The sequence below is a fragment of the Mastomys coucha genome, unplaced genomic scaffold (genome assembly GCF_008632895.1).
Source record: "Mastomys coucha isolate ucsf_1 unplaced genomic scaffold, UCSF_Mcou_1 pScaffold15, whole genome shotgun sequence".
NCBI classification, from domain to species: domain Eukaryota; kingdom Metazoa; phylum Chordata; class Mammalia; order Rodentia; family Muridae; genus Mastomys; species Mastomys coucha.
Window position 1 is genome coordinate 61782046 of NW_022196897.1, and position 14667 is coordinate 61796712.

The 14667-nt window shown below is 33.2% G+C and overlaps 1 protein-coding gene and 1 pseudogene across 4 annotated transcripts in view; both read left to right on the forward strand.

The window, feature by feature from the left end:
- Positions 1-14667, forward strand: part of Mtx2 (metaxin 2) — a 56725-nt gene that overhangs the window by 22608 nt on the left and 19450 nt on the right. For 3 of the 4 annotated variants that reach the window (XM_031370676.1, XM_031370677.1, XM_031370679.1), the window contains exons 2-3: positions 2031-2078; positions 3089-3135. In XM_031370676.1, the coding sequence (XP_031226536.1) occupies positions 2031-2078; positions 3089-3135 (95 nt within the window). Of the gene's footprint in view, positions 1-2030; positions 2079-3088; positions 3136-9472; positions 9639-14667 lie in introns of all 4 variants that reach the window. The other variant, XM_031370678.1, reaches the window with a different exon arrangement.
- Positions 12325-14619, forward strand: LOC116090559 (annotated as a pseudogene).

The window sequence follows — 14667 nt, forward strand, 5'->3', positions numbered from 1 at the left end:
AAAAAAAAAAAAAAAGAAAGAGTTTGCTTGACTCCCCCTCCCCCCCCAGGGATTTGTAGCCCACATGTTGAGAACCACTGACTTAGTTAAGAGCTTATTTCCTAGAATGGCACCTCCATGGATCATTTATAGAGCTATCAACGTGCTACCCAACATGGGATTTTCACTTTTGGTATACTTACAGAATAGCACTAGTGATTTTTTTCCTCACATCATACTTTAAATATAATTTATTTAATCTAGGTCACATAGACTGAGCTCATGTTAATGTTTATATACTCTGAGATGCTCAGGGGTGAGTTAGCTTGTCATTTTTTGTACTAGAATTCCCAGCTGTTAAAATGGCTACATAGGTCTCGTCAATATACTTGCCTTTTAAAAACTGGTATGTTTGATTTGTGAAGAAAGTATCAAATGCTTTAGTAGAATTTCTTCCTGGGAATTTATTTTCAATAACATGAGTTGAAATACATTTTATATATTCTACCAAGCAAAATATTAACCCCTTCTACCCTAGTTTCCAGCTGTAGGTCTTTCATATCAGAGCTTTTGATATTTCTGGGCAATTTTGCAATTAGATGATATGTTGCAAATTTTCTATTGCTTTCATATAGGTATATACTCTATTGGATTAGATCTGGAGAATCTTTCATAGTGGTGGTGATGAATTAACTCTGTGTGTGTGTGTGTGTGTGTGTGTGTGTGTGTAGGTTGAGTTTGAACCCAGTATTTTATATATGCAAAGTGAGCACTTTGCTTCTGGGCTACTGGAATTGAAGCTTGAATTAATGTTCATATTATAGCTCATATTATAAACTGATACAGTAGCAAGTATGGTATGCAAAACATGGTACATTGTGGCTCACACAGAGGTATAGGACACAACTACATCTTCAATAACTGAGTTTGAATAAATTATCCTTTGGAAATTTTATAAATATGATTTCTGTGCTTCATTATAAACAAGGTTAATAGGTTTCTTTTACCTATTACCTCTTAAATAATCCATCTTAAAATGCTTTACATATGTAGATTTCTTTTAAAATCAACTATTATAATATATTAAAAATGACTTGTTGCTGTGTCAGAGACTGGCTCAGCATAAACATAGTTAGAAAACTATCAGTTATTACCACAAGCCACTTTCTTGCTAAAAACAATCATAGTTGCTATATTAGGGCTAGTTATTTTGGTGTTTTATGTCCTTTACAAAAGCTAACTCGGTAACTGAGATCCTGATAGTTCCATATGTTTTGTTAATGGAACTGTTGCTCCTAAGCAACAGTTGAACAGACACTATTTAAAACTGAGTATTTTTCCTCAGCTTTGGGAGGTTGTTATTCTCTATCTATGGATTCTCTATACAGGGAATCTTTTTAGATCAGAGAGTAAGGGTCAGGGACAAGCACCATATGAGAATTAAACTGAGTTTTACCAACTTTGTTTCACATTGTAATACTGCTTACTGCTTATTATGCGACTTGGCTGTTAGTTTTTGTAGGGTGACAGTCCTGAAGTCAAGGCAGTATATCCTTTCATATTCATTGGGATTCCTATGTTTCTAAAATACTTTAAAAAGATAAAGGTGATAAGGCTGTTAACAGGTATGTTTGGTTCTTTCATCTAGTGTGTAACATTTTACTCTTTTGAAAAGCCTATAATAAAATGTTTTGGACATTATTTTACTTTCTGTTTTGTACTAAATAAAATACTAGTTTTTTTATATGTATGGACAATATTTTGGACATAGCTGCTTTTAAGGAAGTCAACTTTATTTTTTAATTATCTTTTAATTTGGCAAGATTGTTTACTTTTTTTCTATGAAAAACATTTCCACACAATAAAGAAAACTTTAAAAACAGCTTAACCTTTGTATGCAGGCTATCATACAGTCTAAGGTAGTATGATTCATTAAGTGTCACCTTAACAGTAGACTTTATATGCTTGCTAATGTACATATTGATGAGCTTGGCTGATTAGTGATATGCTTTTGCACCATGTGCCTACTTATCATTGCCTTGTTTTTGCAGCTACAGAACCTTGGCCTGAAAATGCAACCTTATATCAGCAACTGAGAGGTAGGTTCTTATTCACAATCCAAGATGGTTTTGTGTCAGAATACACTTACAGCCAACAACAAACTCCCAAATTAAACCAAGCCAATTGACCAACCAAGTAAATAAATGAAACTCTGTAGCCTCTAAATGTACTAATATAATTTCCTGCAATGATAATATAAAACACAAAGAAGGGATTCCCTTATATAATTTGTCTATGAGGTTTTGCCTAAACTTGTACCTGCCGGTTAAACCAACTATTCATAGCCTATAGGGTCCTTAGTTTATTATTGACTCATTATATTGGCTGCTGTAGGCAGTGTAAAATGATGTGGTTGCAGGAGCACTTGGCAGATTTACTGCACCAATAGCTGAGACAGCAGATTTTTGAAGTCCTGTGGTAAAGTGGGCTCTCAGTAAAAAGGAACTGTTAAAATGTATAGGCTAGGATGGTTCAGGCTCCCTTTAGCAGCTCTTCATATATCATCAGATCACATTATGGACCCCATTTGGGGCTCAGCAGCCTGCTACAGTTGTCAGAAGACTGCAAAGTAATGAAGACTAATAGGCAGCAGCCCCCGTCTTCTAAGCATGGAATTTTTATTGCAGTGAACTTGTCATCCTTCTTTTGTGTGACAGACCTAGACACACTGTGCAGTATTAACTGTAAGCTGGTTTATATGGTTGTGAATGCTTTTACATTTAACTAGAAAGATTTGAACAGATACTATTTTACTTCATTTTAATAAAAAAAAAGATTTTTTAAAACTTAATAATAAGTGTGTTTTTTAAATAAACAATTTTAATTGTTGATAAAATGAGATAAATGATCAAATAAATTTTAGAATAGTCTTATTTTATCATTATTTATGCATGGTAATATAATCAAAATTATTGAATAACAACATTGATATAAATTTTCATAATTTCATTAGTATAGGAGTTTTTAAAAAATAAAAATAGCTTTAGAATATAAATATATTTAGCTTATTTAGAAGTTAAACTTTGGACATTTCATTATGTTTCTACAGGGGAGCAAATTTTGCTTTCTGATAATGCAGCGTCTCTTGCTGTCCAGGTAAATATGTAAATAATGTAATTTTGTTCTTTGTGCTAAAGGATTTCTATCACTGGGAGTTGCAGTCCACCCCCATGAGTGTCTGATACTGCATGTTTAGGATCTTTCTGTGAGACGTGGCATTATCAGTATCATCTCACTCTTCTGTGCAGTCTCATCCTATATAGGATTGTCAGTTGTCATTATGCAAATAAACATCTTTACTCATTCCTTTAAGCAAAATTACTTTTAACTTGTAGACATGTTCTGTTCTGTCTTAGCAGTTGTTTTACTTTGGGTTAGATATGATAATATTTGATTTAGGGTGATAATTTCACTTGCAGACTTAAAATTATTTTCTATCTTATTTGTAAAGAGTTATTCACTACATATTTTTAATCATCATTCTGCTCAATGCATATATGCTGACCTTAATTCCATCTGTTAATCTTCTTTCTAGCTACTCCTTATATATTTACTGATTACATGTGCTTTCATTATTCACAGTCCCCTTATTGACTGCAGTAGAGTTTTAAGTTGTTTCTTATAGTTGGATAATCCAAAAAAATATTTTTAGCAGTGTAAACTTAAAATTGTACTATGGAATATATGGATAATTATTTGGAAAAAGTAAATGTTTTTGTAGGTTGTAAAGTTGCAGTTTATATGAACATTTCACATGTTTAGCTGCGTAAGTACTTAGTTTATATAGTTTGAATCACAAGGAAGATTTACTGTGCAGCATGCTAAAGGAGTGGATCTGTAACATTTATTGGAGGTTAAGACTGTGAGCTGCTAGTGGACAAAGAGAAAGGGGAGGAGAGAAAGTATTTAGTAAGCTTTTGTCACTTTGGAGGCGTAATGATAAGCATTTAATTTTAGGTCATCTCATTTATAGTTTTATTTAATTTGATAACCGCTGAGTTTAATACAAGTGTCTAGTATGGCATTCAGCTTATCTTTGCTTTAAGGCAGAAAAGATGGAAAAAAATGTGCTTGGACAATAATTTATTAGTTGGCAGGTCTGTTATGCTTCTTTTACACTTGTTTTATATCTCTTATCAAGAGTATACATTATAATTTTTGCCTTTATTTTGTCTTTAAATGTTATTTAACTAATTTTTATTTTCTTTTTATCTTAATTTCTATAAATAAATTTTCAGTTATGTACAATATATTTATATTTATACACACACTTTGTATAGCTTTTCTTAATTTTTCTTTTTGGTGAGATAAATGGAATTTTAGTGTTGTATATAAATATATGACATAGTATATAGGTATGTATATGTATGTATAAAACATAGTTGTCTGAAATAAAGAATGCACTCAGATATATATTGTATAAATGGTTTGTTAGTGTGGTGAAGTGGTCTTGCCTGATAAACAACAGTGCAAATAAATTACTTGCTGTGTGTAAAATATTATTTTCAATCTTTGTACCTTTGGAAAGACAGCTTCAGGGCATAGTGAATATTTTAGATGATGCAGTGTTCCTTGACCACTTTTAACTGTCATTTGGGAGATAGCACTTTAAGGATTTAACAAAGCTAATTAACATTTTTTTCCAGAAAATCTTCCAGTGCATGTAGTGAAAGAAAAATAGTACCCAGGCTATTTTGTATGTGATTTCAGCAGGTTTACTCCTGACTGAAGACATCTAAGGATCCCTTATAAAGAACCCTTAAAATTAAATAGTATTATTGTAGGGAGTACTGAAGTAATTAATTTTGAATAAACAGGAAAATATTTGGGGTAGAATAGACTAATAACTCAGCTAGGGAGTGTTTGGCTCCTTGAAGACATGACAGTGGTTAAGCGTGTTGTTGGGTTGTCAGAACTGTTGGAAGAATGTCATTGGGTATCTCTACTGGGTAGATACCAGGGACTCTACTCACTATTCCATGGTGTATAAAGGTCAGCTCTCAACAATGAGCTCTCCAGCTCCAAATAGAAATGGTGGCAAGTTTGAGCAGCAAGAATCTAGATGTTTAATCAGTTTTTGTACAAAGCAAAATGTCAGAATATCACTATTTTAAAAATTGATATTTAAGTTTTTCCTGGAAGGGAAGGAAAAAACCCCATGTGGTGTATATTATTGTTTTAATAGTTCCTATTAATTTGTTTTTTTTCACCATAGTTTCTCAATCACAGTTGCAACTGAAATAACACCAAAAAAGTCCTTTTAAAAATAATTGAATTTTGCCTAACCATTTCAATTTTTTTATCCTATATATGTCACTTAGATGATAAATTAACCAGCATATATTAAAAATTCTTGGTTTTCCTCAATATTCTTTGGCTTGACAGCTGATAGTAGCCATGACTATAAATGTGACTTTTCCACATATCTGATATAAACTTTATGGAGTAATTTTCTCCTATATAGAGAGGAGCAGCATCTGTTTTGATGTATAAAATTGGTCAAAACAGTGTGACAAGTATCCATAAACTGTATATTAACTAGAAGATACCAGATATCAAACATTGGACATTTTAATAGCCAATTATGCCATCAGAAAATTCAAATTTTACTTATCACACTGGGTGGTGTTTATTATATTCCAGAAGCTAAGTGCTTGGTTATTTTTAATGAAAGATACCGCTATGACTTCAGTTCAAAAGAAAATAATTTTCCTTTTGGTGATCATTTCCCCTGTGATTTGCTTTCTTTGTGTCATTTATCTACAAGTACAGGCTTGCCTGAGTGCTGCTTGGTCATGCTGGAATCTTGACTGCTGACTGTAGTAAAAAGTCAGTCTGATATATTTTCATGAGCTCAGTGTTTGTTTAACATTGTATGCACACACATATGTAGAGACATTTCCCATTTTAAAGTGCTACTCTGATAGACTTAGGCTTATGTTGGTTAGTAAAACAAACCTGATAGTTCTCTGTTGTTACTATTGTCTCTTATCCCCTAAATTTAAACTAACTGTACAGTAGATAATACAGTGCTGGCCACTAAGTAATTAAAAATCTCTAGTTTCTTCATTAAAAATGTAGTTAAATTTTAATATGTTTTACTTAGCCCAGTATATCAAAATATTATCATGTAATCAATAGAGTTTACTTTTTTTCATATTAAATTCAAAGTGGCATATGTACACTGAGTAGATCTCAGTTTGCGCTAGCTATAGTTCATATGCTCAGGAGTAATATATAACTCTTGCCTCTAGTATTGGACAGTACTAGTTTAGAAATACAATAGAATAAATACATATGAATTCTTTTAAGTTTTTGGAAAAAATGCTTTAAAAAAATCTTTAAGAAGTGCTGGCCATAGTATTGTATTCCTTTAATCCCAGCATTTAGGAGGCAGAGATGGCATATCTTTGTGTGTTTGAGGACAATCTGGTCTACATAGTGAGTCCCAATACTGCCAGGGTTACATAAAAGAAACCTGTTTTAACAACAGCAATACACAAAAAACAAAACAAAACAAAACAAAAAAACAAAAACACCCGAAACTATGTCTATACTGTTTCAGACTGTTCTCTTTTATAGCAAATACCACACAGTGAAGGGTCGGTTTCTCTCTGTTCCAAGAACAGTATACCCTCAGAACTCTGTTTTGTAGGATGTTGGTAGTGTACACCTTTAATCTTAGCACTCCAGAGGCAGAGAAGCAGGAGAATCTCTGTGGCTCTCTGAGGATCTCTGTCCAAGGCTGGTACACAGTGAAACCTTGCCTCAAAAACCCTAAAATTAACATATTCAAAATACTTTGGGTATTATGAATATGCAGTGGATATTGATTATTTCCTTCTACCCTGATTCTTGTCAGAAATACATTTAATCAATTTCAACAAAATGATTAGAAACTTGTAAGCTTGATAATACCTAAAAAAAAAAAAACCCACTGGGTATAAATAAAGTTTTATTTATTTATTATTTATTATGTAAAATTTTAAGGACATTTTTATATTCACATGAACATTAATAATTTTTATAACCACATTAAATGCAGGATTTTTAAAAATTCTTTGGGAATTTCATATATGGATTTTGATTATATTTACCCTCCTATTCCTTCCCGAATTCCCTCCAGATCCACTCCCCATTTTCACCCTCTACCAACTTTGTGTCCTTTTTCTTCTTTTTATTACCCAGAAAGTCCAGTTTCTGTTGCCCATATACTCAAGGGTATGAGGCTATCCACTGGAGCATGTGTAACCATGTTTCCATGCTATGCCTAAAAAATATTAATACTCTGTGGGTAAACTTAATGTTATCTAAGAATATTAAAACTTGTTTTAAAATTTAATATTATATGTTTGTGTATAGTTAGTTCTCCTGAGAGTTTTTATGTAGAGTATTAGGGTCAGTCCTTACCACAGCCCAATGAAAGGTACTGCTGTTACTCTAGTTTTTAAGATGTAAGGCAGTAGTTAAGATGTCTCAGTAGTTAAGAGCACTGACTGCTCTTCCAGAGGACTCAGGTTCAGTTCCTAGCATCCACATGGTCTGTAACTCCAGTTCCAGATGCACAGATATACATGGGAACCACCAATACACATGAAAAAAAAAAGATAATCAAATGTGGCACACACATATAGTCCCAGCCTTAAAGGATCACAAATTGAAGAAGAGCCATTGATTACAGGAATTTCAGGCCAGCCTAGGTTATATTGTGAGATCCAGTCTTAAAACAATCAACAATAAAGCCAGAAAACACAAAGCAAAAAGTTGTAAAAATCTTTAAAGTTCAGAGATGGTCTTTCTAAAAACAAAGAAGCCAATAATAATGGAGGAAAACAGAAAGCAATGGTATTGGTTACTTCTGTGTATGGGTGACACTGTGCTGAGCACCTCATTTTTATTAACTTCTTCTATGAGTCTAGTACTGTGTGAATTACATGTCAAAAAAAAATCCGTAACAGTCCTGTGGAATTGATTCTATTACATTTCCTACTTCCCCACAGAGGAGAATGGTGAGGCAGAGAGGTTCAAATGTTGGCCCAATAGTGCATGAACTTTTTAAATTATGCATTGTTTCTGACATTCCCTAGCACATTATAGCTTATATTAAGGTATGAAAGATAAACATGTCTGAGATTTTGGAATTTGAAAATGAAGTAAAGGTGTTCTTATGTTATTAAGTTGTTAGATAGTGAGTAAGAATATTTTTGAAAAATATTAAAGCTATAGAAATAGAAGATGTTGATGGAGAATTAATACCTATTTTGACTTCAAGGATTTATACACTTGTTTTGCGAACAAGTATGTGTGTGTGTATATGTGTGTGTGTGTGTGTGTGTGTGTGTGTGTGTATTACTACTTTCTAGTGAGGTTTAGAAAAATACCATTTAATATATGAAGCCAATTTAAACAACCTGGCTTTTCTTTTTTATGTGTCTGAATATAGAGTCTATAAAAGGGATGTTTTTTTTAGTGTCACATTGATGATCATTATTTAGATTATGCATGAAAAAGTAACTTTTTTTTTTTTTTTTTTTACATTAAGAATCACATTTAAGGGGACTGGAGAGATGGCTGTGTTCTTAAGAGGATCTGGGTTCAATTCCCAGCATCCACATGGCAGCTCACAATTGTCTAACTACAAGATCTGACACCCTCACGTTGACACACATGCAGGGAAAGCACCAGTACACATAAAATAAAAATAAGTAAAATTATATAAAAGCAAAGAATGAAGTTTAAGCTCAGACTAAAAGGAATGTCTGTGTTTCATTTAATCATTTTTTCCTTGGGTTTTTTTTTTTTTTGTGAGTAAATAACTCTAAAGATGAAAAAAGATAGTAGAAGCTAATTTCTTTCTGTTACATTGTCAAAAAATGGCAACTTTTTTTATAGGCTTCATTAATGGTGTGAGCAGTAGTAATATACTAACCTATCAGAGAGGGTCATATAGACATGCTGATGGCCCTTGCTTTTTTAATTTTTTAATTTTTAAATTTTTTTTTAGCAAATGGAGTTTTGTAGGTGGAGGTATTTATTAGTGGTTAAATGGTAATATTCTAATGTAGTCTTGGGATGTGAGCAGTGAGGAATACTTTTTTCCTTTGGATTGCAAATCAGTTGTTAGATTGGAAAATGTGAGAAAATAGCCACAGCACACAGCTTGCCTGAAGAATTTTAGGTAAAATGATCTTGAGTATTTTTGTTTCAAACAAGTTGTTCTATGCAGATGAAGTGCCAGCTTCAACATGATATGAATACTGATAAGATGCTGTTAGTTGATTTGTTAATAGAGAATGAATGGAGTATTATTTAGTAGAAATATTTGATAATTAAAGCTGCTTTATAGTTTCATAAAATATAAATTTAAAGATTTTAAAGTCTATCCTCACTTTGATTATACTCTGTAAAATGAGATTTTTGTCTTTACTTTCAGAGTTAGGAGAAGGCAGCAACAACTACGAAAAGGAGTGTAGTGACAGCCATCCTTCTCAGTCTAAAATGAGCAAGATGGAGGCTGCAGATGTTTCCTTGATATTGTTGAATTTAAATGTAAATTCTTGAGATTTATTGTTTTACATTACATTAATTAGGTCATGATGGTAAGTTACCCTTCAACACCTGGCATGAGTTATGAACTATAAATATAAAGTATAAATAGTATAAAATATGATATTTATAAAGTAAAACTGAACTTAGATTGTAAGCAGAACTTAACAGAGTAAAACAATCTCAATATTCATATTAGTTCTTTAGCACATAAGTGGCATGATGTGCATAAAACATCTGAACTAGTCTTGTATGATTTGCACTCATGAAGTATTGCATATTCAAAATACAATAGGTGGCTAAGTGGTCACTTTAAGTCATTTGTGAAATAGTTTATACCAACTAATATTTTCTAATGTAAATATTTATATTAAAAATCCATGTTTCATGTGAACTAACTAGTACCCTCAGAACTCCCAGGGACTCAACCACCAACCAAGGAGTACACATGGTGGGACTGATTGTTTTGGCAGCATGTGTATAGTAGAGGATTACACAGTCTATCATCAATGGGAGGAGAGGCCCTTGGCCCTGTGAAGATTCTGTGCCCCAGTGTAGGGGAATGCCAGGGCCAATAAGTGGGAGAGGGTAGGGTGGCAAGCATGGGGAGGGAGGAAGCAACAGGGGTTTGTTCTTGTTGTTTTTGTTTGTTTGCTTGTTTTTTGGAGGGGAAACTGGGAAAGGAGAAATCATATGACATGTAAATAAAGAAAATATCTAATAAAAAATCCATGTTTCTATAGGCCCCTGAGAAATTATAAGTTGAGTATCATCACTTTTTTGTTTGTTTCTTTAAAAGGTAAACATCAAGCTGTATATTAATTTTTTTTGCATTAAATAGAGTAATGACATAGTGGTAAGAAGAAGACAATCTTTTTTTTTTTTTAGTAGAAATATGCTAGCATTCTAAAAAAAAATGCTAGCATTCTTCATTATTAGATGTATAGTATCAGCATAATTGATCTAGCAGTATTATATTTGAGCTGAAAACACACTTAAATTTGAGACCATACACTATCCTGTGTGAGTGAAACATCTTTCATATAGTTCTGAGATGAAATTACCCTTGAATGAATAGCATCTTCATTTATCTTCAAACCTCTTCTGTGCTTTTAGTGAATCTACTCTTTCACCATTCCACCAGAATTACATTATATTGTTATACCAGAATACCTCTGCAGTGCGAAATAGATTGGTTTGGAAAATGAACTTGGCTTTGCTATAAATTACATTCACAGGTACAAAGGAATTTGTTATTTTGTTGAAAATAGTCACAAACATAATTATAGTCTTAATTTATGTTAAACTACAAATAGAGCTATTACTGTAACTGTATTAGCAAGTTAATATGTCTCCTTAAGAATGATACCTAACACTTCTCATTTGTAACCTTAGATACATTATTTCAATTATGGGATCTGTAGCTGTTTGATATAAAATAAATTATTTTGTGGATAGATTTGTTCATAGTTTTTAATTTTAAAACATCTCTGTTCTGTAAGGTGGAAAATAATTCTTCAGTTGCCACCACAGCTTTTCCTTTGTGTTCTAGTGAAACAGGATAGGAATTAGAATTCAGAATCATTTTCATTTTGTGTCCTGAAACTGGCATTACATGCTTGAGAATAAGCCTTATTAAATTTTTCAGGCCAAGTGTTTCAGATGTAATTATGACCTGAATAAAATCTTGGTTCTAAGGTGGAAGCCTGAGCCATGCAGACTATGTACCTATCTAGACATTGAGTAGCTTTGGTAATGTGCTTTATGTGACACAAGAAGCTGTATTAAGCTTTCAGCAGTCTTAATTTTCACTAATGAAAATTCTTTAAAATTCTGAACTATTTTAACATTTACTGGCACTTGGCCTATGTACTGGTGACATGTAGTTAATAAGATTATTATGTGTTTAACTTTTAAGACCAATATTAATATATCTTCAAATAAAGAAGAGGAAAGGAGCTAGCTAGCAGTACTGCTCACTGGTAAGCACCAGTGTTGTTTTACAGTTACTTAACTCAATGAAGTGAATATATTACGTGTTCCCACCATCTGTTTAGCTTATAAAAGTTAGGTTTTTTGTTACATTCTTTTTTTTTTAAGTTGGAACTATAACAGAACTTTATAACACGCTTCATAGAGCTTAGGACAATCTTGGTTTTCCCTTCGCTCCCAGTCTTCAGGGAGTGCCAGCTGTGTGGCTGATGGTGTTACATTCTTGGTGTGCAAGAGTTATTCTTTTTCTGCATTTGACTGCTTTATACTTCTTTTGCTTAATTTCCCTTTAAAGGTTTATTTTCATTTATATGTAATTATAATAGGCAAAGCTTGTATCTTTTTTATTCTGATTTTGGTTGCTTTTATAAAGAATCTAATGTTTTCCCAAGCTGTCAGATATTGATGTATTTAAAGTTGAGTCAAATATTCCTGGAATAGTATTCATGGGAGTGTGTAATAAAGAAGTTTCTATTTTCTGTTGTAATCTATCTTATGTACTCTCAAGTGTCATTTTCATGCTTTGGTAGCAAGTTTGACTTATGTAAAGCATTTTTTGTTTATTGAGTCATAACTTCTGATTACTAAATAGGTAAATTGAATTCTTGTTAGTTTTTGAAACGAATGTCTGCTTACTGATATGTATAAGTATTTCTTAAAATACTACTTAATAGGAGGTGGATTTACTTTAAAGCACTGAGTTTTGGATCCATAGAACTAAAAGATGCCCATCATTTTATGCCAAGGATGGATAGCAAAGACAGTCATGGTCTGCAGGTGCTGACAGAACTTACATTCTAAAGGGACAGGCCTTTTTGCTGCATAGTTTTGACATATTATAAAGTAAAGCTTTATGTCAGTACTATGTGTTTATTTACTTCCTTTTGCTTTGTTAGAAAGGTTATATACTTATGTGTGTTGAAAATCAATCATTCCTTTTTTGCTCCAGTGTGTTACTGGTATTGTAAGAACAAGCCATACTCCAAGTTGTTTCTGCTGAGGCATCCCTGTTGCCTCATGATTTGGTAGGGTACAAGAGAGCACTGCAGAGGCCCTCTGCATTCTTTGACTTGAGACACAAGAAGGCAAAAGTTGATGAATTCCCACTTTGTGGCCACATGGTGTCAGATGAGTATGAAGGCCTGGAAGCAGAATTGTGGCAAGAATTGCTTTCATGTTTGAGTGAGCCTCTGCCCTTTCCATGCCATCTGAGCCAACAAGCTGTCCGGTGCTGGGGCTAACAGGCTTCAGACAGGTATGAGTGGTGCCTTTGGGAATCCCATGTGCAGTGACCAGGGTTTGCATTGGTCAGGTCATCATGTCCATCTTTACTGCAGAGTGAAGAACATGTGATTGAGAGTCTATGTAGAGCCGAGTTCAAGTTCTCTGACCACCAGAAGATCCACATCTCAAAGAAGTGGGACATCAACATATTTAATGCAGATGAATTTGAAGACATGGTCTCTGAAAAGCAGCTCATTCCTGATAGCATCACAAAAATCCCCAGGAACAGTCTCTTAGACAAGTGGCAGGCCCTGCATTTTTGAGGGTCTCTGTAGTGCTCTCCTATATCCTACAAAATCACGTTCAGTAATAAATCTCACATTCAGTAAAAAAAAAAAAAGCAGTACTTATATTGTGCTTTCAAAAAAATAATTCATATTTTTTCATTTATCCCTTTAATATCTAACTAAAGATACTTGTTTTAGCCCAGAAGTTTGCTTTTTGTTTTATATAAAAATGTGATTACAGTATATAATATTTTTTTCCTAAGTAGGTACCTAAAGTAATGACATATATGAGGTCATCTTTCTTTTGAAATCATCAAAATTAAAGTCCCCCTTTCTCAGGTGGATAAACAAGTTACTATCACCACCACCAGTAGAATATCATATATTCATTGAACTACTCTGTGCCAGATGGTATGTAAAGTAATCTACCTAGCTAATTGTTTTATTCTAGAAGTTAGAAAGTTTGTGGACTTAAGAAACTTTGAAGCTGATGTAATTCCTAAGATTCATCTAAGTATTCATTCCCTCTCACTGAGAGTTGTCTGATCTATTACACCCTTGCTGTTTTATTGACTTTCTGGTATACGCACACGATAGTCTCCTGCTTTGAGTCCTTTAGATTCTGCTGAGGTACTTAACCCAATGATGTTAAGGAATGAGAGAGGCTTGTCAGGACAGAGATGGCTGGAGGACACATACAGAAAGTAAAATGACTCTCATGGTGCTAGGTACAGCAGGCACAGCAGCACTTTATGCAAAGGTCATGGCTGGAGAAGGCTTACTTTGGTCAGCTGTTTCCACCATGAACCTTTCTTACCATTTTCTGAACTTAGTAATGCTCTTTAAAAATGCTGCAGTTGAATAAAAGGCTATTTGATGTCTGAAGGTTTTTAATGTAAATTTTATATCTTTTTTGTATATCTATATAGATATATATTAACTTCTATTAAAATCATTATTTTCTGGAAATAGCTGACTTTTGGGTATTAAATTTAATTCAACTAATTTTCCCCATATTTTCTTCTGGAATATTATTAGTATATTTAGTAATAAAGACTTGAAATGTGATGTGCATATTATTTGGGATGCTGCTGAGCTATCTCTGTAGCTCATGTAGGCTGTCTTTATAATGTTTAGTGTAGTCACTTTCAGATGGTCTCAGCCTGCCCTTGGTGTAAGCCCATGGTATCCAGCAGACCCCCAGCAGACATCATCTATCCCACACAAGTCTAGACCTTAGACACACGTGCCTCTTGAACATGAAAAAAATGACTAGGTTGCATGAGAAAATGATTTTAAAATTATGTACAATTTTATTAAACTTAAATTTGACCTAAATAGCAACCTTTTGCTAATAATACCATATTGGACAGCCTGGTTATAAAACATTGGGCACATTAGGATAGGATATGCCATGAAAATTGTTTCGTGTGGTTATTTCTTTGTATTGCTTTGGAATTAAGTGTCCAATTGAAGGATGGGAGCTTTAGTTAGCATAAATACATTGTTATAACCAAGACTACATTTTTCTCATCTCAGAATAAAATTAAATGGTTCTACCTCACATCAAAATTAAAAT